Source organism: Danio aesculapii, chromosome 6, assembly GCF_903798145.1.
Source record: "Danio aesculapii chromosome 6, fDanAes4.1, whole genome shotgun sequence".
Lineage (NCBI taxonomy): Eukaryota > Metazoa > Chordata > Actinopteri > Cypriniformes > Danionidae > Danio > Danio aesculapii.
The window spans coordinates 5,219,900-5,246,120 of record NC_079440.1 but is presented as its reverse complement, the minus strand read 5'-3'; the positions used below and the strand labels follow the sequence as shown (position 1 = coordinate 5,246,120).

The following is a 26,221-nucleotide window of genomic DNA, read 5'->3' as shown; positions in this document are numbered from 1 at the left end:
CTGACGAGACCTTTCATGTACAAAAAGACAATCTAAACAATTAAATTGACTTATATTCAATAACTTACATTAGCTTGGTTTTAATTTTACATCTGCAACTGTTTTACAGAGAAACAGTGACTGGTATCATTGCTGATGAGAAGCAAAAAACAAAAATGAAACACTGGAGACACTCAAAAGTAAACTGTATTTCTCTTTAAATGCATCATCTGTATAAAAATCTGAGCAATAAATTCCATGTATATACACATTATAAATAATACAAAATACAATTATGATAACACGTATACAAAAGAAAAAACTACAATAAATACGTTAAACAATAGCAGTCATTTCCCTCAAATAAAGCAGTGGATACATAGCATCCAAAGGGATAAATGATGTCATCCTTAAAGGGACAGTTCACTCAGATCATTTACTTTATCATCCACTTGTTTGAGTTTCTTTCTTCTGTTAAACACAAAAGAAGATATTTTGAAAAATGTTGAAAACCTGTAACCATCGACCTCCTAGTAGATAAAAGTCTGATAAAAGTCTTGTCATCGATCACAGTTGTAAGAGCAACAAATAATAACTTCTAGTTGATCATTTGGAAAATTGTCAGACGGTCGATTTTTCATATGAATCATCTGCTGAACTGCATCCCAATCATCATTTGGGATTATTTTATAATTTTTTGTTTGCATTATTTATTACAATCCTTTTGAAATCCTTCTGATATAGTAATTTGAGGTTTTAAATACAATATGGTAACACTTTGAAATAATGGTCCATTAATTCATGTATTAACTAACATGAACGAACAATTAGTAATACATTTATAACTGTACACTATCTGACAAAAGTCCTATCATTGATCCCAGCTGTAAAAGCAACAAATAATAACTTGAGTTCTAGTTGATCATTTGGAAAACTGGCAGAAGGTAGATTTTATAGGCATATACTCAAGATTTTCACAACAATCAGTCAAGTTTGGTAAAGGAAAAATCATGGTTTTGGGTTACATTCAGTATGGGGGCGTGCGAGAGATCTGCAGAGTGGACGGCAACATCAACAGCCTGAGGTATCAAGACATTTGTGCTGCCCGTTACATTACTAACCACAAGAGAGGGCAAATTTTTCAGCAGGATAGCGCTCCTTCTCATACTTCAGCCTCCACATCAAAATTCCTGAAAGCAAAGAAGGTCAAGGTGCTCCAAGATTGGCCAGCCCAGTCACCAGACATGAACATTATTGAGCACGTCTGTGGTAAGATGAAGGAGGAGGCATTGAAGATGAATCCAGAGTATCTTGATGAACTCTGGGAGTCCTGCAAGAACGCTTTCTTTGCCATTCCAGATGACTTTATTAAGTTATTTAAGTCAAATATACTTTATATTCTATCCTGGACATTATTTTTGTTAAGTGATAAGACTTTAGTCTAAGCAAAGTCAGACTTTACTGTTTACTGTTACTAATTAAATCATTAAAAATCAAGGCATGATCATATAGTAATTTGGTAAATTAAGCGTAATCTAGAGGCCTTTGCTTTTCATATAAGCCACTTCTGATACCAAACGATCAACTAGAAGTCAAGTTATTAGTTGTTGATCCTAAAACTTGGATAGGCGACAAGACTTTTGTCAGGTAGTGTATTTATATGCAAGTCAATGGTTACCTGTTTTCAGTTTTCTTTAAAATATCTTATTTTGTGTCCAACAGAATAAAGAAACTCATAAACGTTTGGAACCATGTTTTTTGTGTGAACTATCCCTTTAAGGAAAAGAATTCACTGCGCCGATGGGAAACTAAAGACTATACAAACACATACAATAACAAACACTACTATCCTCAGGTCTCAGATGAACAAAACTGACCAAAACGTCCCAGATTATCAGAACAACAGAGTGAGGATTCAGTCAGTAACATGACACGAGGAATAAAGCTTTGCCCAACCTGACAGAAGTACATCACCTGTTAGATCTATGATCCATGAGTCAAAAAAAAGGTAAATAAACAGAAATGCTGCCAGGAGTCAAGAAAAAAGTAGCATAAAACAGGGTCGAAACACTGCAAATAAATCAAGCAAAACATTAGAAGAATTAACTGATGTTGGTAACACTTTACTTAAAGGGATGTTCATAAGACTTTCGTTAAAACATTATAATCATAACATAACACATTTAGCGAATGAGATTTCATGTGTGCTAATGACATCTGTTATGACAATACTGAGCAAATGACAGTTGTTATAAGCATGCGACAAGAGTCATGTCATGATTATAAAGGTTTCATGACAGTCTTATGAACACCCCTTCAAGTAAAGTGTTACCCTGATGTCTAATCAGTTACTTAATATCAATAACAGTTCATACAATCTATGTTACATTCAAAGGTGGTAACAAAAAAATGTATGTGTGATGTTTGATTCTTTTTTCAGCATAAGGGTGAATCTCAGGACAACATAACCTGGTCATATTTAACCATAAATCAAAGATAAAGAAAAAACTACATACAAGTCCTTCCACCACAATCTATAAAATCAATATCATTTTCATTATATGTGAGCCTGCAGCACAAAACTTAAGTTGCACTGGTATATCGTGTCCATATTGGGTCTAAATCAGTGGTTTTCAAACTGTGATACTGAAAAAAGTGTTGCATGCAAAACTGAAAACTTAAATTTTAACTACATCCAGGACTCGAACTAGCGACCTTCTTGCTGTGAGGCGACAGTGCTAACCACTGAGCCACTGTGTCACCCATAACATATTAATTAGAGTATTTAATCATAGTATGGTTTAAAAACACTACAGTATTTACTATAAATGACAATAGTATTATTTTATACGGGTGTAAACTGCACGTCCCGTCTTGAAGTACTCCTAATTTATCATATATAATAAGTCAAGACAAAACTGTTGCAAACAATTTATTTGTGTTGAATTTAAACAAACAAATTACATTTAACAACGTTCAACTTAATTTGTTTGTTTAAATTCAACACAAATACATTGTTTACAACCACTTAACGTAAAAAATTTGAGTAAATCCAAGAAATCATCTATGAATAAATTTTTTCAGTGTACGCGGAGGAATACTGAATAATGAAAGAAAAGAAATACACGTTTAACCCTTTGACGTGAACGATTACACTGATGTGATCGGCACCGGCTGTTCCCTGAAGCGCACGATCACATCGGTGTGCGTAGAATGTTTACTTTAGTTCATCGTGTTATCAGATGCTAAAAACCAACTTGCTTTGGCGCAGAGCCAGAGAAACAGTTACTGCAAACTCAGGAATCTCCCCATGCTGCATCATTGGTAAAATAATGATCACAAATGTGTTAAAAATGTGTTCGTAGTTGTGTAAAATAATGTGTGTTTTTGATATATAAAGGTGGTATTTGATGAAAAAAGTTTGAGAACCACTGGTCTAAATTATTGATTTATCTTTTGTGCCAAACGTTATTAAAATATTCAGTAAAGATCCTGTTCCATGAAGATATTTTGTAAATTTTACTACTGTGATAGTCATTCATTCATTCTTTCATTCATTCATTTTCTGTTGGCATAGTCTCTATTTTAGAGGTCACCACAGCAGAATGAACCGCCAACTATTCCAGCATATGTTTTACACAGAAGATGCCCTTCCGGCTGCAACCCAGTACTGGGAAACACCCATACACACTCATTCAGTCACACACTCATACACTACTGCCAATTTTGTTTACCCAATTCACCTTTACTGCATGTGTTTCACACAATTCATTATTGCTGTCAATAACTAAGCCTCGATTAATAAACCTAACTTTTAACTAATTTATGTGGATTGAACATAAAAAAATTAATTTGTCCCAATGAAATCTGAAGAATTGTGTTGTTTCAGCTCACTTTAAATAAGTAGTTTTAACAAGTAAAAAAAAAAAATTCTGGAGTGTTGGACTGTGGAGGAAACCGGAGTACCCCGAGTAAACCCACACCAACAATTGGCCCTACCGAGACTCGAACCAGCAACCTTCTTGCTGTGAGGCGACAGTGCTAACCACTGAGCCACCATGCTGCCTACTGTAAATAAATGAAAACTAAATGTTCTGTTGGTAATACGCATTGCTAAGCACTTCATTTAGACAACTTTAAATTTTTGAACCCTTGTCCTATATAAAAATACACAGCACATCAACGAAAAGCTCATCTATTCAGCTTTCAGATGACATATAAATCTCCTTTTCCAAAGACAATTGACACTTAGGACTAATTTTTTTGTGCTCCAGGGTCACATACGGCCTTAATATTACTGTGTTACATTACAATAGCGAGAATGTGAATTTTTGGAGGAGCTGATGAAATTAAATGAACAGAAAAGTAATGGTCTCAAAACCTTTCATTTTCTAACGTTTCATTTTCTAGAAACTAAATAAAATTTGGATGAAACACAATCCAGACATGTTTTTCAGCGATTCATCCATGAGGTCACGGGTAGTTACAAGTAACATATGAATAAAAGTAAAGTAACGTAAACCATAAAATAAATACTAGCTGTGAGAAATGCAATAAAAGAAAGCGTGTGACTGTGGATTAAAGAGGTGCCCATATGAACAAGTACTATAGTAATTTATAATAAATACTATAGGTAGTCATACTATAGTAAAGCTGTATATATTGTAGTATTTACAACACCTTGTAAATGAATGCTACAGCAAGCATACTGTAGTTTTGAATATTGGGATGACTGAATAACTGTAATAATTACTGTAGTATTATTTAAATTTTAACTACATCCAGGACTCGAACTAGCGAAATTCTTGCTGTGAGGCGACAGTGCTAACCACTGAGCCACTGTGTCACCTATAACATATTAATTAGAGTATTTAATCATAGTATGGTTTAAAAACACTACAGTATTTACTATAAATGACAATAGTATTTTTTCATACGGGTATAAACTGCATGTCCCGTCTTGAAGTACTCCTAATTTATTGTTTCTATCCGTCTGTTGCTTTGGTGTATCATATATAATAAGTCAAGACACAAAAACAAAACAAAATGTGACTGAATTAAAATACGAACTGGTAAACGGGTACAGTGATGTGCGCCGTGAACCTTAACCAGGGCAACATTTCACTGAGCGGTGTAATGAAAACAAGCGAAATATATACTTTATCAAAGTCTTTCAAGTGGAAAAAAAGAAGCCGAACAGACTTTACGTTCATCAGATATCAGCATGGCATTTACCCTCACAAAGATCCAATCCACAGAAGAACTAGACACTCACTGTAGCAGTAAAACAAGACATTAAATGGATACTTCACCCAAAAAAATTACAATTACGTCATTATTTACTCAGCCTTTACTTCTATAATCCTTTATGAGATTCTTTCTTCTGTTGAACGCAAAAGAAGATATTTAGAAAAATGTTGGAAACACCATTGACTTCCATAGTATTTGTTTTTCCTTATGGAAGTCAGTTATTAGATGTTTTCAGTTTTCTTCAATATATCTTCTTTAGTCTTCAATGGAATACAGAAACTCATAATGTTTTCACACTTGAGGGAGAGTAATAGTGAGTAAATGTTCATTTTTGGGTGAACTATCCCTTTGGAAAAAAAGAAGTATGAGGATAAAGAGGTATTCGTTAACATTTCAATTTTAGAGGTTGCTGAATGTGGCATCAGGATAACTGGTTAGCTGTCTGTGTGGTTGCTTGTGTGTGTTTTTATGCCAAGAGCACATTACAAGAGCATGAGTGGTTTAAACACCTGCTTCTTTTTTTGTTAAGCTTAATCTGAACTACCTCTCAAATCTAAACAACAGATAAAAATACATTAAGGGGGGTTAATTGTGTTTGAACGTCTCTAATTCTCACCAATGCTGCATCTATTTCATTAAAATAACCTGCAAGAAAATGCATGGAAGCAGCTGAGTAGCAAAATTAATTCTGAAAAGTAATCTCTGTGTTTAAATTAGGGTTTTTCCAAGACATATGTGTGAAGTCTGGTGTGAAATTAAATTTAATTTGACATAGTTTCCTTTGCCTTTTTCAACCACAGATTTAAATTGATAATTACTTATAAATTGTACTAATTTACACGTGCTGCACATGTAAATGTACATGATGAATGTATCAATTAAATTTATGTATTACATTTTCCAACCCAGGCTCATTCTGAAAACGTAGTCCTGTGGACGTTTCTGGAGACTGCGAATTATGTAGCCGCAGGTACGTATGGCTGCATTTCATTTTTAAGTGAACGCTAAGAGGCAGTATGACGCCGTTCCTTTTAGCGCTTACCGGCTGACCTCTTACCTTCGTGTGGAGGGCTTTCCCGCCGCAACCAGTTTGTCCGGTTAGCTCGTCCTGTGCGTCGGCGGACTTGAGACGCAGAGAGGACCTGACCACGACGACTGGGTTCGAGTCCGGGGAAGAGCGGTTCCAGAAATCAGGTAAGACAAAAACAGAATCCAAGAAATAAAGTGAACAAGTTCATAACAGGGTGAGAATGTGGTAAAATCTGAAAACGTGGTAAAAATCAGACGAGGGCTTTTCTTTTTCTGGACGGCTTTTGTAAATTGTTGGTTGGGTTTATGGAAGTAATCGGGCGGGCGGGCTGGTGGGTTCAATCGGTAAAATTGGTTGGGTTCAGGGAAGGAGGAGGGTGGGTCGGCCGGTCGATTGGCCGGTCGCCCAGTCAATCATTCAGCCAGTCAGACGGGCAGATGGTCGTTCAACGAGCGGGCGCGAACGGCACTCGTGAGAGACAGTTGAGAAGTGCAAAATCGCACACAGTGGCCTCTTGTGGATTCGCGAAAACAAAAACTGCAAAAATACGTACCTCCCGGGACGTATTTCGCTGTTTTCAGAAACGTCCACGGGACTACGTTCTCAGAATGACATTTTCAGTTTAAGTGTGCAACTTATAAATTAGGTCAATTAATAAGTTGCACAATTGAAAATGTAATACCCAAATAGAATTGACGTATGTTGGGTTGCAACCCAGGCTCATTCTGAGAATGTAGTCCTGGGGACGTTTCTGAAGACTGCGAAATACGTAGCCGGGGGTACGTACGGCTGCATTTCATTTTTTTAAGCGAACGCTGCGAGGCGGTGTGATGCTGTTCCCTTCGGCACTTGCCGGCCGGCCAGCCGCTCGCCTCCGTGTGAAGGGCTTTCCCGCTGCAACCAGTTTGTCCGGTTAGCTCTTCGTGTACTTTGGCGGACTCGAGGCGCAGAGAGGGGCTGACCACGACGACGACGACCGGGTTCGAGTCCGGGGAAGAGCGGTTCCAGAAATCAGGTAAGAAAACAAAAACAAAATCCAAAAAATTAAGCGAACAAGTTCGTCACAGGGTGAGAATGTGGTCAAAATCCGAAAACGTGGTAAAAATCAGACGAGGGCTTTTCTTTTTCTGGACGGCTTTTGTGAATCGTCGTTGGTTGGGTTTAGGGACGGAGGAGGGTGGGTCAGCCCGCCGATTGGCCGGTCGCACGGTCAATCATTCTGTCATCCAGGCAGACAGGCGGAAGGTCGTTCGACAGCGGCCTCTAGCGGGTTTACGCGAGAACGGCGTGAGAAAAAGTGCGCACAGCGGCCTCTCGCGGACTCGTGAAAACAAAAACTGCAAAAATACGTACCTCCCGGGACGTATTTCGCGGTCTCCAGAAACGTCCCCGGGACTTTGTTCCCAGAATGAGCCTGGGTTGGACGTATGCATCATGTGCAAACAAAAATGCTAGCAAAATGATCATTAGGATGTACAATACTAAAGCAGTGCACATAACCGATTTCTATTCGTTAAAGTTTTAAAATGTATTTTATTCTTGTAATTCAAAGCTGAATTTGCCATGATCATTACTCTAATCATCAGTATCACACGACCCTTCAGAAATCATTCTAATTTGCCCATTATGTATAATATTGTATATAAATATTCATTATTTTTAATATAAAAAACATTTGTGCTTGTTTTAGTGGAAACCATCTTACATTTGTTTCAGTTAAAAAAAAAAAAAGACTTGCAATTGAAATGTATAGCATTATAAATGCCTATTGTCGCTTCTGATAAACTTAATAGCTTTTGAACAGCATTCTAAATTAGGTCATCGACATTTGTTTAAATCCAAACAAGGTTAATTTCCACCTAAAAAGGTTTATTATAGGATAAGTCATTATTCACCAGATTCAGCGCTGGAGTTTGCACGTTTAATGGAAAGCAGACGGAATTTTGTTTAAAAGAGAAACGAGTTGAAAAGAGTTAAAAATAGCTTGTGTACATTTTCTAGTGATTATGGCAGCAGTAATTCATCTAATGATGATCAGATGATGGAGGACAGCGTTACAGCCGGGCAAACGTCCAGACATACAGTGCAATCGAGCATGATTTCATCATTCAAAAAGCAGGTTCAGAAAATACAAGACTCGCATTTAGAACCAGCCTGCAAAATGGAGAAATACTGTATTCGCTTGATCATTTTGAAACGTTCTGCTTTAAACTCACTCATTTAAAAAGCTGAGCTGCTTCAGTCTTGTAGTGTGCGCTTGGCTTGAAGGGACTGAAACAAAAAATAAAAATTCTGTCATCATTTATTTAGTATCTTCAGGTTGTTTCCAGACCTGTTTGAGTTTCTCTCTTTTGTTGAACACAAAGGAAGATATACTGAAGAATGTTAGCCATTAGCACAGCCATTAGCTGTTTCCATCCTCCTATTTTTAATTCATATTTTGGAATATTGCATAAAAATGCCTCATGGAAAGGCTTAGATGTGCATAAATTTAGAGAAAATTAAAACATAGTAGGATGAACTTTTCATTCAATAAGAAAAACTACAATAGAAACACATTTACCAAAGTAATTCCAGAAAATAGTCATGTGATTTTTAACAGACCATAGGTAGTGTGATGGACGGCATTGATTGACAAACCAGTGGAGTGAGCACATTGTAAAACATCTGCTCATCCTAAAATGCCTCATAAGTCTGTCATCACAGTAGTTCAGTATTATTATTATCTTATTATTATTACCTACAGAACGAAGCGTCTACAAATGTGTCTCAAGCATCCAAAAGCCACCGTGCATTCATTGTGTTATCTTCTAAGACAGGGGTGGGCAAACTCGGTCCTGGAGGGCCGGTGTCCTGCAAAGTTTAGCTCCAACACTAATTAAACACACCTGAAGATGCTAATCAGTGTCTTCAAGGTCACTAGAAATCTATACGCAGGTGTGTTTGATTAGAGTTGAAGCTAAACTGTGTAGGACACCGGCCCTCCAGGACCGAGTTTGCCCACCCCAGCTCTAAGATGCAAGTAATTTATTAAATAAGAAAAAAGGCCCACAGTCACTTAATCACAGCAAATTCAGTTTTTCTTTTTGATATTTGCCGCCAGCTTATCTGGAAGTGACGATTTTATTCTCTTTGAATTATTGGATAAAAACTCTGCTTTATTCCTATAAGATTTGCGCAATATTCCAGTTTTTTTTATATAAATCTTATCCGCATGTTTGAATGGAAACATTGACTGTTTTTTGTTCCTACTTTGAATGTCAATGGCTGCTTTTTTCCAACGATCTTCTTTTCATTCATTCATTCATTCATTCATTCATTCATTCATTCTCCTTCGGCTTAGTCTCTATTTCAGAGGTTGCCACAGCGGAATGAACCACCAACTATTTCAGCATATGTTTTACGCAGTGGATGCCCTTCCAGCTGCAACCCAGAACTGGAAAACACCCATACACACTCATTCACACACCTACAGCGCATGTGTTTGGACTGTTGGGGGAGCCGGAGCACCCAGAGAACCCACGCCAACACAGAGAGAACATGCAAACTCCACACAGAAATGACAACTGGCCCCGCCAAGGCTCGAACCAGCGACCTTCTAGCTGTGAGGTGACAGCGCTATCCACTGCGCCACTATCTTTATTAATTTATTTTAATTTTATGCATGGATGTGAATGTATGTGAATGAGAAACAGCCATACACACTCAAATTCATACACATATTTATACACTATGGCCAATTTTGTTTATTCAATTCACCTAGCGCATGTGTTTAGACTGTGGGGGAAACTGGAGCACCCGGAGGAAACCAACGCCAACATGGGGTGAACATGCAAACTCTACAGAGAACTGCCAACTGACCCAGCCGGGACTCAAACCGGTGACCTTCTTGTTGTGAGGCGACTGTGCCGCAAGATCTTCTTTTGTGTTCAACAACAGAAAGAATTTCCTCAAAGTTTAGAACCACTTGAACGTGAGTAAATAATGAGTGTACTATCCCTTTAAGAAAGAGTGTGCATTATAAACACACATGCTGAGCTGATGATAAGTGAATCAAAAGCACCTTCCGTTGTGTAAAATGAACCTTCATGGTTATCCACCTTAAAACATCTCCAGTTTCTGTGAAACGTAGGCCTTCAAGTTACTTTTCACACGCTTCCCACGCAGAACTGCAGTCTGGAGCAGGAATCTGAGGACTCGCTTTTGCAGTTTTTAGCTTTTCAAGCGATTTGTGGACCCTTCAGTACTCCTGTGATTTCCGTGCTCAGATCTGCTTTGCTTTCCGCTTAAGAACGCAGCATCTCTGACTCCTCGCTCCGGAGTTTCCTCTCTGTATCCCGGAGCTTTGCATTGATTATCCCGGTTGTGGTTCCTCAGGTTTCCTCACCCCACGCAGCTGCAGTTGGCGGCTGACAGCCATTTGATGGTCTGCCAGCTGGTCTGGGCGTCCATAAAGGAGACGGTCTCGAAGCGTGTGGGTCTGCAGCAAGGTTGCGTGCTCACATTGCGGCTGGAAACGCTGCCGTTTTCTGTCAGCGTTTTCAGGGCCAGGTCGTAGTTCTTGCGAGCGCTCATGCACGTCCCCACGCAGTACTTAAACAGGACAATCTCGTCCGAGTCGTAGCCGAGGCCGAGATCTCGCACCTTCATCTCTTTCCTCTCCAAACGACAGTCCTGGCTGCTTCGGCCGCGTGCACGGTTGCGGCGCTCCTTGCGTTTTCTTGGAGGTTTGCGTGTGCTGGAGGAGTTTGTATGGGACCGCTGCCAACGGATTCGATGACTCTCACCTTCCTCCGCCAGGGATGAGTCTGAGGAGAAAAGACATTTGAAATTATGCACAGTATTGTCATATCTCTTGTGTCAAAGGAGTCGACAAGTTACATTATGTAAGAATCGCATGATTATGCACAAGAGAAATTTGTTCATCTGACTTCCTGAACAGCTGGAAACCACTGATTTCCATAGTGTTTCCTTTTCCTACTATGGATGCAACACAAGCACATTCTGAAAACGTATCCCTATATACATTTCTGGAGATCGCGAATTATGTAGCCAGAGCTACGTATGGCTGCATTTCATCTTTAAAATGAACGCTACGGGGCAGTATGACATTGTTACTTTTGTTGCTTACCAGCTGACCGCTTACCTGCATGTGGACGGCTTTTCCACTATTACCAGTTTGTCCGGTAGCTCGACACGTACGTCGGTGAACTTGAACCATTAAACAAAATAATCATAATAATAATATAAAATTAAACACATTTTTAATCTTTCTTTTTTTATTATTATTTTTTTATGGGTGACAGTGGAGATTTACAGACAGGAAAGTGTGGGGAGCAGAGAAAGAGGAAGGGTCGGCAAAGGACCACGAGCCAGGAATCGAACTTGGGTCACCGTGAGCACCTCAGTGCTATGTGTCGACGCACTAACCACCAGGCTATTGGCGCCGACAACATTTTTAATCTTTCATTCATTTTCCTTCAGCTTAGTCTCTATTTTATAGGTCGCCACAGCTGAATGAACCACCAACTATTCCAGGATATGTTTTTACGCAGTGGATGCCCTTCCAGCTGCAACCCAGAACTGGAAAACACCCATACACACTCATTCACACACACAATTTTATTTATTAATTTCACCTACAGCGCATGTGTTTGGACTGTGGGGGGAGCCGGAGCACCCGGTGGAAACCCACACCAACACAGAGAGAACATGCAAACTCCACACAGAAATGACAACTGGCCCAGCCAAGGCTCAAACCAGCGACCTTCTAGCTGTGAGGTGACAGCGCTATCCACTGCGCCACCATTTTTATTAATTTAATTTAATTTTATGCATGGATGTGAATGTATGCATGTACTTATTTATTATTATTATTTGTTTTATGTTATGTATGTATTTATGTATTTCTTTATCATGTAATTGACTTTAATTGAATTTAATTTTGTGCATGCATGTTTATGTATGCATGTATGTATGTATTATTATTATTTATTTTGTGTTATTTATGTATGTGTGTATTTCTTTAATTTAATTTAATTTAATTTAATTTAATTTAATTTAATTTAATTTAATTTAATTTAATTTAATTTAATTTAATTTAATTTAATTTAATTTAATTTTATTCATGAATGTGTATGTTTGCAGGTATTTGTTTATAACTATTATTTATTGTATGTTATGTATTTATGTATTTATGTATTTCTTTATCATTTAATTATATTTAATTTTATTTTTTTATTTTATTTTATTTTGTGCATGCATGTGTATGTATATATTTATTTATTATTATTATAATTATTTATTTATGCTATGTATGTATTTCTTAATTTAATTTAACTTAATTTAATGCATGTATGTGTGTACATGCATGCCTGTATGTATGTATCTACAGTTGAAGTCAGAATTATTAGCCCCCTTTAATTTTTTTCTTCTTTTTTAAATATTTCCTAAATGATGTTTAACAGAGCAAGGAAATTTTCACAGTATGTCTGATATTATTTTTTCTTCTGGTGAAAGTCTTATTTGTTTTTTTTTGGCTAGAATAAAAATAGTTCTTAATTTTAAAACTATATATATTTTAAGGTCAATATTATTAGCCCCTTTAAACTATATATATCTTTTTTTCTATAGTCTACAGAACAAACCATCGTTATACAATAACTTGGCTAATTACCCTAACCTGCCTAATTAAGCCTTTAAATGTCACTTTAAGCTGTATAGAAGTGTCTTGAAAAATATCTAGTCTAATATTATTTACTGTCATCATGACAAAGATAAAATAAATCAGTTATTAGAAATGAGTTATTAAAACTATTATGTTTAGAAATGTGTTGAAGAAATCAGGGAAAAAAATAAACAAGGGGGCTAATAATTCTGACTTCAACTGTATGTATGTATATATGTATGTTTTTATTTATCTATTTATTCATTTATTTATTCTTATCATATATTATTTAATTCTTTGATTGTTTTAATATTATCTTATCACTATTCCTCTATGTTACCTTTCTTTACATGGACATTATTATCTTTATATGCTCCACACACACACACACACACACACACACACACACACACACACACACACACACACACACACACACACACACACACACACACACACACACACACACACACACACACACACACACACACACACACACACACACACACACACACACACACACACACACACACACACACACACACACACACACACACGATCAGAAAATCATTTGGCTTTATATTGACTTTGGCACAAGACAGTGATCTTTTTTTACACTTCTTTTAACAATACAGCTTCTGGCACATGACTTTGGTGCATTAATATAGTGTGTATTCCCGCAGTCACCTCCGCCCACTGTAACACAACACTGGCATTTAGAAAGGTGATAACACGAGCGACCCTGGTTCACACCTCGCCAGCTGATTGTGTAACAGTGTGAAATTCCTCCCGCCGCTGCACTGCCACTGTTCTGGACTATTCTTGTACTGTAACCCATGCAAATACAGCCCTTGAAAACATCCCACAACGTGCCACATCATGTTTAGAGGGTTTTGTTTAAAGTCTCAAAGAGAGGAAAGCCTTAGAATATGATTCAAACTTTCTCCAGGCGAAGATTGCGGTAATTAGCTTCCAAGGGAGCAATTTGCTGTGTCAAAACCTGCACGGAGGAGCTCTGGATTATTTTGAAGTGGAGCTCAAAATTGATAAGGACGAGCACGCTGAGATTATTCTATCGCATGCATGAGCTGGGGAAAAACACATCTGATGTACTGGCTGGAAAATCTGTAACACAACATCTGTGGGTTAAAAACATAATCCATCCTAAAGGTGAAGTGTGTTATTGTTTTGATGCTGTAAGTGATTTTTTTTTAAGTACTATCGCTTAAAAAATGTTGATATTATTAAAAATAAAGTAGCCCCATGACCTTATAGTAGTGCTGTCAGAAGATGAAGAAATAATATACAACAAGAAAATAAAAGTTTGTATTTACACAATATTTATGTGTGTATTGTGTATATTTATTATAAATATATTCATTCATTCATTTTCCATCGGCTTATTCCTTTGACTTATTTCAGCAGTCACCACAGCGGAATGAAGCGCCAACTATTCCAGCATATGTTTTACACAGCGGATGTCCTTCCAGCCTCAACCCAGTACTGGGAAACACCCATACACACTTATGCACAATCATAGACCACGACCAATTTAGTTTATTCAATTCACCTATTGCGCATGTGTTTGGACTTGTGGGGGAAACCAGAGCACCCGGAGGAAACCCACCCAGGGAGAACATGTCTACACACTCCACACAGAAACGCCAACTGACCCAGCAGAGGCTCGAACCAGCGACTACTGCGCTACTATATTATATTTATCCATATTATATATATATATATATATATATATATATATATATATATATATATATATATATTCATTCATTAATTTTCCTTCGGCTCAGTCCTTTATTTATCAGAGGTCACCACAGCGGAATGAACTTCCAACTATTTCGGCATACGTTTTACTCAGCGGAGGCTATATATATATATATATATATATATATATATATATATATATATATATATATATATATATATATATATATATATAAACTTAATAAATGTTACAGGCTACAGGGGAACTGAATGAACTAAATTGTCCATAGTGTATGTGTGTGAATGAGTGTGCATGGATGTTTCTCAGTACTAGGTTGCAGCTGGAAGGGCATTCGCTATTTAAAACATATGCTGGATAAGTTGGCGGTTCATTCAGCTGTGGCGACCCCTGATGAATTAAGGCACTAAGCTGAAGGAAAATGAATGAATGAATGTTTAGATTGAGAAATCATTCATACATTCATTCATTCATTCATTCATTCATTCATTTTCTTTTCGGCTTACTCCCTTTATTAATCTGGGGTCGCCAAGATTTAGAAATCCTCATAGAAATTTAATGAAATTTGCAACACATTTTAGAGTGTTTATGATGATGTAATGATGAAAAAACAGCATTTCATCACATAAAAGTCTTGCAAAAAGTAAAAAATAAATCCAGCCAATCTTAAACTTTTGCACGCTTGTGTATGTTTTAATGTTTGTTCAGCATCCACCGAGCACAAGCTTTTAAAGAATAGTGCGCAGCAATAGAAATAGCCAGTTTTACAGCTGACTTCCTGCAGTGTAAACACTAAGACTCTGTTTGTTTGCCCAACATGTCAACTTGTGGCTTGACCAATGTTGATCATGTTTATCAAAGCGCGCAAAACAAACAGTGTCTTCTACATGGACACCAGTATTAAATGTCAGAGGATCCTTAATGCTAATTGGAGAGCAAACAGACAGCATCATTTAGTCTGTACGTGAAGTGCACATGTCCTCACAGGAGATACACACGGTAATTTTGCATTCCGCTCGTGTTTTGGCATTATTATATGCGCAGATATTTTATTTCCACTGAACGTATGGAAAAGAAGGAAAGTAGAATGATTTGCAAGGAATTCACCTTGAAGCAAGATATCAGCCGTCAATGTGACATAACCCAGCACGAGTTTAGAAGTATTCAATTTCAACAAGGACTGTTGAGTTAAAGCGATAGTTTACCCGCAAATAGATATTTACTCACCCTAAAATGATTCTGAACCTGAGTGAGTTTTATTTTTCTGTTGAACAAAAAAGATATTGTGAAGATGTTGAAAACAACCCAGGCTCATTCTGAAAACGCACACCTATATACATTTCTGAAGAGCGCCAAATACATCCCAGGAGCTACGTTTTTTTGTACGCTTTTTGAGATCTCAAATTTCACTTATGAGTGCCATTCGTGCCTGCGTTTCTCACGTAAATCCACCAGGGGCTGCTGTCGACTGACTGACCGATCGACTGACCCATCCTCCTCCTTCCCTAAACCCAACTGATAGTGTTTTCAAAAGCACAGATTGACCTGCCCACCTACTTCCCTAAACCCAATTGAGAGTTTTAAAAAGCAATCCAGAAAAATAAAAGCCCCCAACTGATTGTAACCATGTTTTCAGATTTTACCACATTCTCGCCCTGTTATTTACTTGTTGATTTTATTTTTTGGCTGTCTTACCCGTTTTCTGGAACCATTCTTTGCCAGACTCGAACCCCGTCGTCGTGGTCAACTCCTCTCTACGTCTCAAGTCCGCCGACATACATGGCGAGCTACTGGGCAAGCTGGTAACAGCAGGAAAGCCGTCCATATGGAGGTAAGCGGTCAGCTGGTAATTGCAGAAAGGAACGGCGTCATACCGCCACGTAGAGTTCATTTTAAAGACGAATTGCAGCCATACGTACCAGCTACACAATTCGCGATCTCCATAAATATATATATATATATATAGGGCTAAATTTTCAGAATGAGCCTGTGTTGGTTGAAAACCTGTAACCATTGACTTCCAAAAAAGGGAAAACAAATACAATGGAAATCAATGGTTACCGGTTTTCAACATTCTTCAAAATATCTTCAGGTTTTGAATTTGTAAGTAAAATGACAGAATTTTCTCTTTTTTGTGAACTGTCCCTTTAAATCTCAACTAAAAAATTCACCATAATATAAACAGATGCAGCAAATTTACATGAATTCAAAGCGACTGAATGTTTATTCTTTAAAAATACTCCTATAAAATATATGATTTATTCATTTATCTACAATATTTGTGATTTAACAACACTTTAAAATAACGTTCCTTTAGTTCATGTATTTACTAACATGAACAATACATTTATTACAGTATTAATTCATCTCTTTTAGGGCTCTAATAATAACGAAGTGTGTTCAAAAAACTGAGTTATATCCAAATACACATGCTGTGCCCCATATGGTCTAAAACCTGACAGGTGGGCAAATCTAAGCTTGTTTTTAATAAAACAAACATAAATATGGATATAATAAATAATACTGCTAATAATGATAACATTATACAAAAGCAAATTGTCACGAATAAACTGAAAAAGCCCACGAGATGAAGAAGGCATGAAAGTATGGTTTTTATTTTTATGTAGGCTAGAAAATAATATTTTTTGTAATATTTTAATCATTTATATCATATTATATATATACATATATATATATATATATATATATATATATATATATATATATATATATATATATATATATCCTTATTATATCCTATATATATCCTTAATATTTAAATTATTTTTCATATGTAAAGATATTTCCATATTGCTCTACATCTTGTGTGTTTTAAGCAGTGTGTAAGCAAGGCGCACAACTAACGCACTCTGCGCTGGACTTTAGACCAGCTTTGTTCTGGTCTATAGAACAGTCTATTAAAGTTTCTCAAAATATCAACGTGCCAGTAATGCGCCTCAACACGCCTCCCTTTTTAGACCAGAACGCCTGTGGGCGCACATATGAGCGCAAATGCATTTGCTATTTAAACAGCGTGGCGCAAAACGTCAAAACGACTCTTGCGCCAAGCTGAAACTAGCAAACAACAATTGCGTTGCGTCTTGCGACACATTGCACCGTGTGTATGATAGAGGCCCTAATGTTAATGCAAATAAAGTTGTTCACTGTTAGTTAATGTTAACTCACAATGCATTATTTATTGTTTACAGCGACAACTATTGATTTTAATAATGCATTAGAATTTGTCTGAATTCATGTTAGTAAATACTCTATAACATTACACTAAAACTGTTTCCCAGTACTGGGTTGCAGTTGACCCCTGATAAATAAGGGACTAAGCTGAAGCAAAATGAATGAATGAATGAAAATGTGTTTAATTTGGTATTATGATGATTATTTTGATTTATAGATGTAACGATTTCCAATGAAACATGATCTAGAGATGTTCGTGACAGCTTTCATGAGAATTCCCCATTCAAGTGTCTGAGAAAGCTGAATTCCCAAAGGATTCAAACCTTTGACAGCTCAGACAGAAAGTGTAACAGTAACTCAAGAAGAAGCCTGAGAAGACTTGAAACAGATTATAGACTGAACTGCTTTCAACCTCCATTCCTCAAATAAAGCAAAAGCCCAAAAGCCACAAATGAAACTTTTTGCAACTTGTTTTTACTAGCCAGAAATAAGATCAAGGTTAGAGAAAATGAAGACACTTTGCTTTAGTGCCTGCAGAATATACACATACTGTTGAAGACAAAATTATTTTCCCTCCTGTGAAATTGTAATTTTTTTTTACAAATATTTGCCATGTGATATTTGAAGGCATTTTTTTCACAGTATTTTCTAATATATCTTTATTCTGGTGGAAGTCTTATTTATCATTTACTATGGAAGTCAATAGTTACCGGTTTTCAACATTCTTCAAAATATCTTCTGTGTTCTAGACAAGAAAGAAACTCAAAATAGGTTTTACACAAGTGGAGTAAATGATGACAGAATTTTCAGTATTAGGTGAACTTTAAATCTTGCATAAACAATTCACAGTTTTTATTGAATTTTACAGACTATATAGAATTGCAATTTGTTTAAAAAAATTCCCAAGTGATGTTTAACAGAGCAAAGACATTTTTTTTCAAAGTATTTCCTATTTTATTTTAATTTGGGAGAAATACTTATTTATCATTTACTACAGAAGTCAATGGTTACCGGTTTTCAACATTTTTCAAAATATCTTCTCCTGTGTACAGGTTTTGAACAAGCAAAATGTAAACAATGATTGAATTTTCAGTATCGGGTGAACTTTAAATCTCACATGAATAATTCACCATATTTGTTGCGTTTTATAGAATTTATAGAATTGTAATTCTGTTAAAAATATTTCTCAAGTGACATTTAACAGAGCAAAGGCATTTTCTTCACAGTATTTCCTATTATAAATTTATTCTGGAGAAAGTCCTATTTATTATTTTCTATGGACCTGTAACCATTGACTTCCATAGTGGAAAAACATTGAAGTCAAGGGTTACCCATTTTCAACATTCTTCAAAATATCTTCTTGTTTGTTCTACCGAAGAAAGAAACTCAAAACAGGTCAAGTGTAAATGTAAGAAGTATAAACTTTAAATCTCACATGAACAATTCACCATTTTTGTTGAATTTTCTAGAATTGTAAGTCTTTTAAAAATATGTCCCAAGTGATGTTTAACAGAGTAAAGACATTTTTTACAGTATTTCTATTATAATTTTATTCTGGAGAAAGTCTTATTAATTATTTACCATGGAAGTCAATGGTTACCAGTTTTTAACATTCTTCAAAAAAATTTTTTGTTCTACAGAAGAAAGAAACTCAAAACAGGTGAAGTTCAAATGTAAAAAGTCTAAACTTTAAATCTCACATAAACAATTCACCATTTTTATTGAATTTTATATAAATGTAAGTCTTTTAAAAGTATTTCCCAAGTGATGTTTAACAGAGCAAAGACATTTTTTACATTATTTCTATTATAATTTTACTCTGAAGGAAGTCTTATTAATTATTTACTATGGAAGTCAATAGTTACCGGTTTTTAACATTCTTCAAAAAATCTTCTATTGTGTTTTACAGAGGAAAGAAACTCAAAACAGTTGTTTTGTCCAACAACTGTTGACCAATGGATTGCCTAATTAAACTAACTTGCCTAATTAACCCAAATAAGTATTTAAATGACACTTTAAGCTGAATATTAGTGTCTTCAGTAGTAAATAGTAAAAATATTATGCACTGTCATCATGTCAAAGACAAAAGAAATGTGTTATTAAAACTATTGTTACAAAATGTGTGAACAAAAACTCTCTTTTAAACGTCACTTGGGAAATATTTGAAAAGTAATAAATAATTTTATCTTCGATTGTACTGTACTGTCACCTGTTCACTCATTTCATTTCTCCTCTGGAATCTGAAAAAAGTTTGATATTTAAATTAATTACAAATTAATTACAATTTAACCACGACTCAAGAAATGTTTGGCATCTGAAACAGCTCAGATAAGAATTAGATCCATGATATGCAACACAGCCTTCGGTACCGTACACACACTGTCTGTGACAACATATAATTTAGAAATTGCTCACATCTTTCAGCGGGAGTTGTTGATAGCTTAATTTTCCTGTGAGTACAGACCAAAAGTCTCCTATTTTAATAACAGGCTTTGCAACAACGTCAAAGCTGGATGAGGCTTGTAAACTAAAAAGCGGCTGAAGTGGTGAGGTTGTCTCAACAGTTATTTCTAAATAACAATAATAAGAGTCAAAGTGCAATTATATGTTTGTTTGTTTGTTTTCTGTAGGTGTGTTTTTTTGTTTGTTGAATTAGTTTTTTCTCTAAATAGCTTAAGAAAAAAATGTAATTGTTAAAATATTAAAGGATTATTTCTGAGAGCTCTTGCTCATGTATTTTCTGTAATATTACTAACCTTACTGTCTTTTGTAGAGTTGCTTTGCAGCTTTAATGGGATTTTCCTTTCATAATTAATGAATTTTACAATATTAGCATTGTTAGAGTTACTATTTTTGTTTCTTCATATTTGACCTATATTATAAGCTTATAAGTGTGTGTTCAAAAACAATATTCAGAGAAATAATAATAACAATAATAATAAAAATGGACTCTTGATTAGCATACGTGCAAAAAAAGTTCACTGAAAATGAACACATTATAACCAGTCACAGTTTCTTGTGCCGACATGAAGTAATACGATATATTAAAGGGCACCTATGGTAAAAAATCTACTTTTCAAGCTGTTTGGACAGACATATGTGCATGTATGGTGTATAGACCGTCATATTGGGGTGATATAAGCACACCCAGTGCTTTTTTTTCAATTTAACAACATAAAAAACAGTGGACCAATTGGAGCGGTTTTCAAACCGACCGAAACTTTACGTAGGAGAGCGGTCCCCCCGCCCACCAATATTGATTGACAGGCGCGTCATCATATCCTCAGTTTGTTGATTCACGTCCGTCATTTTCAGCGTGAGTCGCAGCGATATCACTAAAGGAACACGCTAGCTCTATTTTTAGATGCAAGGCTCATTGGGCTCAACACAAGATCAATATTCTCCACATTATCACTCTAATCAGAATTATTGGTTGGTTCTTTAGGTAGGTTTGCAAACATGTGTACTCCTCATCGAGTCTACCTTAAACTTCAGCCGTTTGCATTTCTCGCGATCCCAGAAGCTCCCTGTGATCTTAACTAGCATGCGTTTTAGAATTATAAACATCGGTTTCTATCAGGGTACACTCAAGTCGACGGCTGGGCGCCGCGGACCGCTGCAGAAACCGATGTTTAGAATTCAAAAATGCGTGGCGCGACGATTTGGGACGCGTCATGTTTCTGTAGCGCTACAGAGAGTGTCTGGTGTGCCGTGTCGCAGCTTCGAGCGGCTTATCCGGTGCCTCAGTCAAAGTTAAATCAGTGTGCGTGGTTATTAGTTTCTGTGTGCAAGCTCGGCACTTGAAACTAGCACACAGTTGGCTGTAAAACTGTACAGACACAAATGATTTTGTACTCTGCTTGGTCTGTGTCAGAGTCGTACATGTACGACTGAATGGTGATCCTCTCACTCCTCCTTCTCTGAGTCTGCCTGCATTTAGTTGCCTTGTACTTGTACATGTGTAATGACATTAAAGTTAAATCTAATCTAATCTAATCTAATCTAATAATAGGCAGGTAATAAACCAATAGTAATTGTTGTGACTGTGACCTAAACTAAAGTGTCACCTGTTTAAGTAATTAATCGCAAACTACAAATTGTGATATTTTCATAAGGCTAATACACTGTTAAAACAATGATACAAAAAAAAGTCATGACAGCAAATGTTTTTATGCTACTTTAACATATTTCAATAAGTTAATCAGGTTAAATGTAATATTTTTGTCCGTTTGAGTAAAGTAAGTTGGGATGACTAGGAAAGGTCGTTTGATTCATCTAAAAAAAAAACTTTATACAGTGTATACAGTGATGAACTGACCATAGAGTCGCGCCCACGGTGCTCTGCTTTGCCGCTCATCCGCATCTTTCTGAGATCTTCGACGCTCTTGAGGGTTTGAAGAGACTCTCAGGTTATTAGGACGGGGTTCTTCGGTCTCCTCCTGCAGAAAATGTCCATCAACCAGACCCAGAAAACACACAAACACCAGCAGCATCACCTGCAAGAACAATCAATTATTATGTTTGGGATGAAGTACAGATTCGCCCTCATGTGAATTTTTTATTTTTCTAATATTTTCCAAATGCTGTTTAACAGAGCAGGGAAATTTTCCAACACAGGCTCATTGTGAAAACGTAGCCCTGCGGACGTTTCTGGAGAGTTACGTAGGCGGAGGTACGTATGGCTGCATTTCATTTCTTTAAACGAACGCTGCGGGGTGGTGTGACGCCGTTTCTGTTTGCGCTTACCAGCTGACCGACCGCTTACCTCCGTATGGACGGCATTCCGGCAGCAATCGGTTTGTCCCATTAGCGTGCCACGTACGTTGGCGGATTTGACATGCAGAGAGGAGTTGACCATGAAGACGGGGGTTCGAGTCCGGTGAAGAGCGGTTCCAGAAAGCAGGTAAGACAAAAACAGAATCCAAAATATAAAACAAACAAGTGAATAGCAGGGTGAGGATGTGGTAAAATCTGAAAACGTGGTAAAAAAAATTGATAAAAAGTCAGACGAGGGCTTTTATTTTTTTGGATTGCTTTTGAAACGTGTTTGTTGGGTTTAGGGAAGTGGGTGGTTGGGTCAATCTATAAAATTGGTTGGGTTTAGGGAAGTGGGTGGGTGGGTCAATCTATAAAATTGGTTGGGTTTAGGGAAGGGGGATGGTGGGTCAGTCGATCGTTCGCTCAGTCAGTCAGAAAGTCTGTCTAAAAGTGAGTCGACAGCGGCCTCTGGTGGGTTTACGCGTGAACAGCAGGCGCGAATGGCACTTGCGAGGGAAATTTGAGATTGCAATAAAGCGTACACAGCGTCCTCTGGCGGATTCGCAAAAACAAAAACTGCAGGAAAACGTGCCGCCGGGACGTATTTCGTGGTCTCTAGAAACGTCTGTGGAGGTACATTTTCAGAATGAGCCTGTGTTGAAATTTTTACAGTATGTCTGATAATATTTTTTCTTCTGGAGAAAGTCTTATTTGTTTAATTTCAGCTTGAATAAAAGCAGTTTTTAATTTAGTAAATCCATTTTCAGGTTAATATTATTAGCTCCTTTAAGCTATATTTTTTTCGATTTTCTACAGAATAAACCATCATTATAGAACCATGATATTAGAAACATTAATAATCCAAAAGTTTGCTTTTATATATTTACAGCAAGAAATTTACCACATTTGCCCCTGGAACATTATCTCTACGTAATATTCTGAGGATTTTTGTCATAAGATAAAAATCAATCACTTTGACACATTCAATGTATTTTTGGATTTTCCCACAAATAAACCTGTTCAACATAAGAGATTTTTGCTCCAGGGTCACATAGCAGATGATCAGATAGGGATTTACTGCCAGGTATATTACAAGTAATTTGTTTCCGTGACAGAAGCATCCACAGAGTAACAAAATGACATTGACAGGACATAAACACAGATAATAAAGGAATTAAAAAAAGAAGTAAATAGAGAATTCAAAACATGTATGTACAGGTATATTACTATATACACAATATTGTATGTATAGCTGTGCAAATGAAAATGTAAACTGAGTATATTATTAAATAAATAAGTGTATATACACTGAAGATTTATTGCCCTCCTGAATTATTAGCCCCCCTGTATATTTTGTCCCCCAGTTTCTGTTTAATGGAGAGCAGATTTTTTCAACACATTTCTAAACACAATAGTTTTAATAACTCATTTCTAATAACTGATTTATTTTATCTTTGCCATGATGACAGTAAATAATACTTGACTAGATATTTCTCAAGATACTAGTATTCAGCTTAAAGTGACATTTAAAGGCTTAACTAGGTTAATTAGGCAAGTTTCGATAATTAGGCAAGTCATTGTGTAACAGTGGTTTTAGAGGTGTGAATCTACACTGGTCTCACGGTTCGGTTCGGTTACGATTAGCTTGCCATCGATTCGGTTCAATTCGATATTTCGGTGCATCACGGTGCATTGACGATGCTTTCCATACACAGTGTTGTATTTTGGGGGCTGGCTATAACAAGCTGTCTGTATAAACACACACACACACACAAACATGGACACACAGCACCACACTGTCTCTCATTCACACACATACACAAACATAGACAGCACCAAACTTGCACACGCACGCACACGCACACGCGCACTCACTCACACACTCACACACACACACACACTCACACGCGCACACACACACACACACACGCACACGCGCGCACGCACACACGCGCACGCACACACGCACACACGCGCACACACACACACACACACACACACACACACACACACACACACACACACACACACACACACACACACACACACACACACACACACACAACGCGCGCTTGCTTGCTTGGGAGCTCTGGAGCGATATTGTGAGACCGCCCACTACTGTTAAATTTACACCAGAGTTACACACACACAGAAACACACACACAGTGATATTATTAAGTAGTTTCCGCCTGGAGTGTTGTAAATACCCACGCTCACCTCCCTCGCGATAGAGCGCATATGAGATAAATGACGTCAGTACATAATAACCGGTTATGATTATTACTGAACCGGTCTTGAATTGTTCGCGTCTGCATCGCAGTGTACTAAAAAACAATTAATTTTGACACCCCTAAGTTCTGTAGACTATCGAAAAAATATTGCCGAAGGGGGCTAATAATATTGAGCTTAAAATGGTTTAAAAAAATTAACAACTGATTTTATTCTAGCCGAAATAAGACAAATAAGACTTTCTCCAGAAGAAAAAATATTAGAGGAAATACTGTGAAAAATTCTTGTTCAGTTAAACATCATTTGGGAAATATGCATAAAAATACTGTTGTTGTTGATTAATCATTTCGTTACAGATATGAATCTTTAGGGTTAACCTGCATGCGCCCTGCACATTACTCCTGTGTGTTATATAAACCCTGACAGAGTAAACTGACCCGGGATGTCCGATCGCTCCATTCACATGGATACGCTTTCAAAGCCCTGAAGCTGAGCTACAGCAGACCTCCACAACAGCCTCCTCAATTACCGAAATAACACCCAACACCACCACAGCTCCTGATGAGTTAATATTTCAGGACGAGAGTCTGTGGAGCGTCTGGATGAGAAACGAACAGCGCTGACACACAAACAAGCACAAACCGACACGATTCTCACACATTCGGTGATGGAGCACAGGCTGAGGCCAAACAGGAGGGTGAGATCCTAGGTTAGGTAGGTGTGTGTGTGTGGTTATTTATTTATTTCTGAGCGGATGACTTCCCAAATGAAGATATGAGGAATGCTCACCTTCCAGTTCCTCAGGTGACTTCGGGCAGGTGGGGCCATGCACTTCTCCAGACTTCTGCACAGTGTGCCATCTAAAGAGGAGATGATGATCATTTCATCTGCATGTAAATATCATTGAGTCACATGTACAGTTGTAGTCTAAATGATTCGCCCTCCTGTGAACTTTTCAAATATTTGCCAAATTCAGCAGAATCAGCAATTTTTCACAGTATTTCCTATAATATTTTTTCTTCTGGAGAAAGTCTTATTTGTTTTATTTTGGCTAGAATAAAAGCAGATTTTAATAAAAACTAAATTATTTTAAGGTCAATATAATTAGCCCCTTAAGCAAAATTTGTTTTCAATTGTCTACAGCAGTGTTTCCCAACCCTGTTCCTGAAGGCACACCAACAGTACACATTTTCAAAGTCTCCCTAATCAAACACACCTGAATCACCTAATTAGAACATAAGAAGAGACTCCAAAACCTGAAGTTAATTAGTCAGGTAAGGGAGACATCCAAAATATGTACTGTTGGTGTGCCTCCAGGAAAAGGGTTGGGAAACACTGGTCTATAGAACAAACCATCACTATACAATGACTTTCC

At 37.0% G+C, this 26,221-nt stretch overlaps 1 protein-coding gene across 1 annotated transcript; it reads right to left on the bottom strand.

Annotated features, from left to right (window-relative positions):
• Positions 1 to 10,048: 10,048 nt before the first annotated feature.
• On the bottom strand, positions 10,049 to 25,728 carry LOC130230276 (neurturin). Its single transcript, XM_056459225.1, has 3 exons — positions 25,636 to 25,728; positions 22,178 to 22,355; positions 10,049 to 11,067 (listed from the first exon to the last, which is right to left on the bottom strand). The coding sequence occupies exons 1-3, from the start codon at positions 25,726 to 25,728 to the stop codon at positions 10,643 to 10,645; spliced, it is 696 nt and encodes a 231-aa protein (XP_056315200.1). The 3' UTR covers positions 10,049 to 10,642.
• Between the last annotated feature and the right edge of the window lie 493 nt (positions 25,729 to 26,221).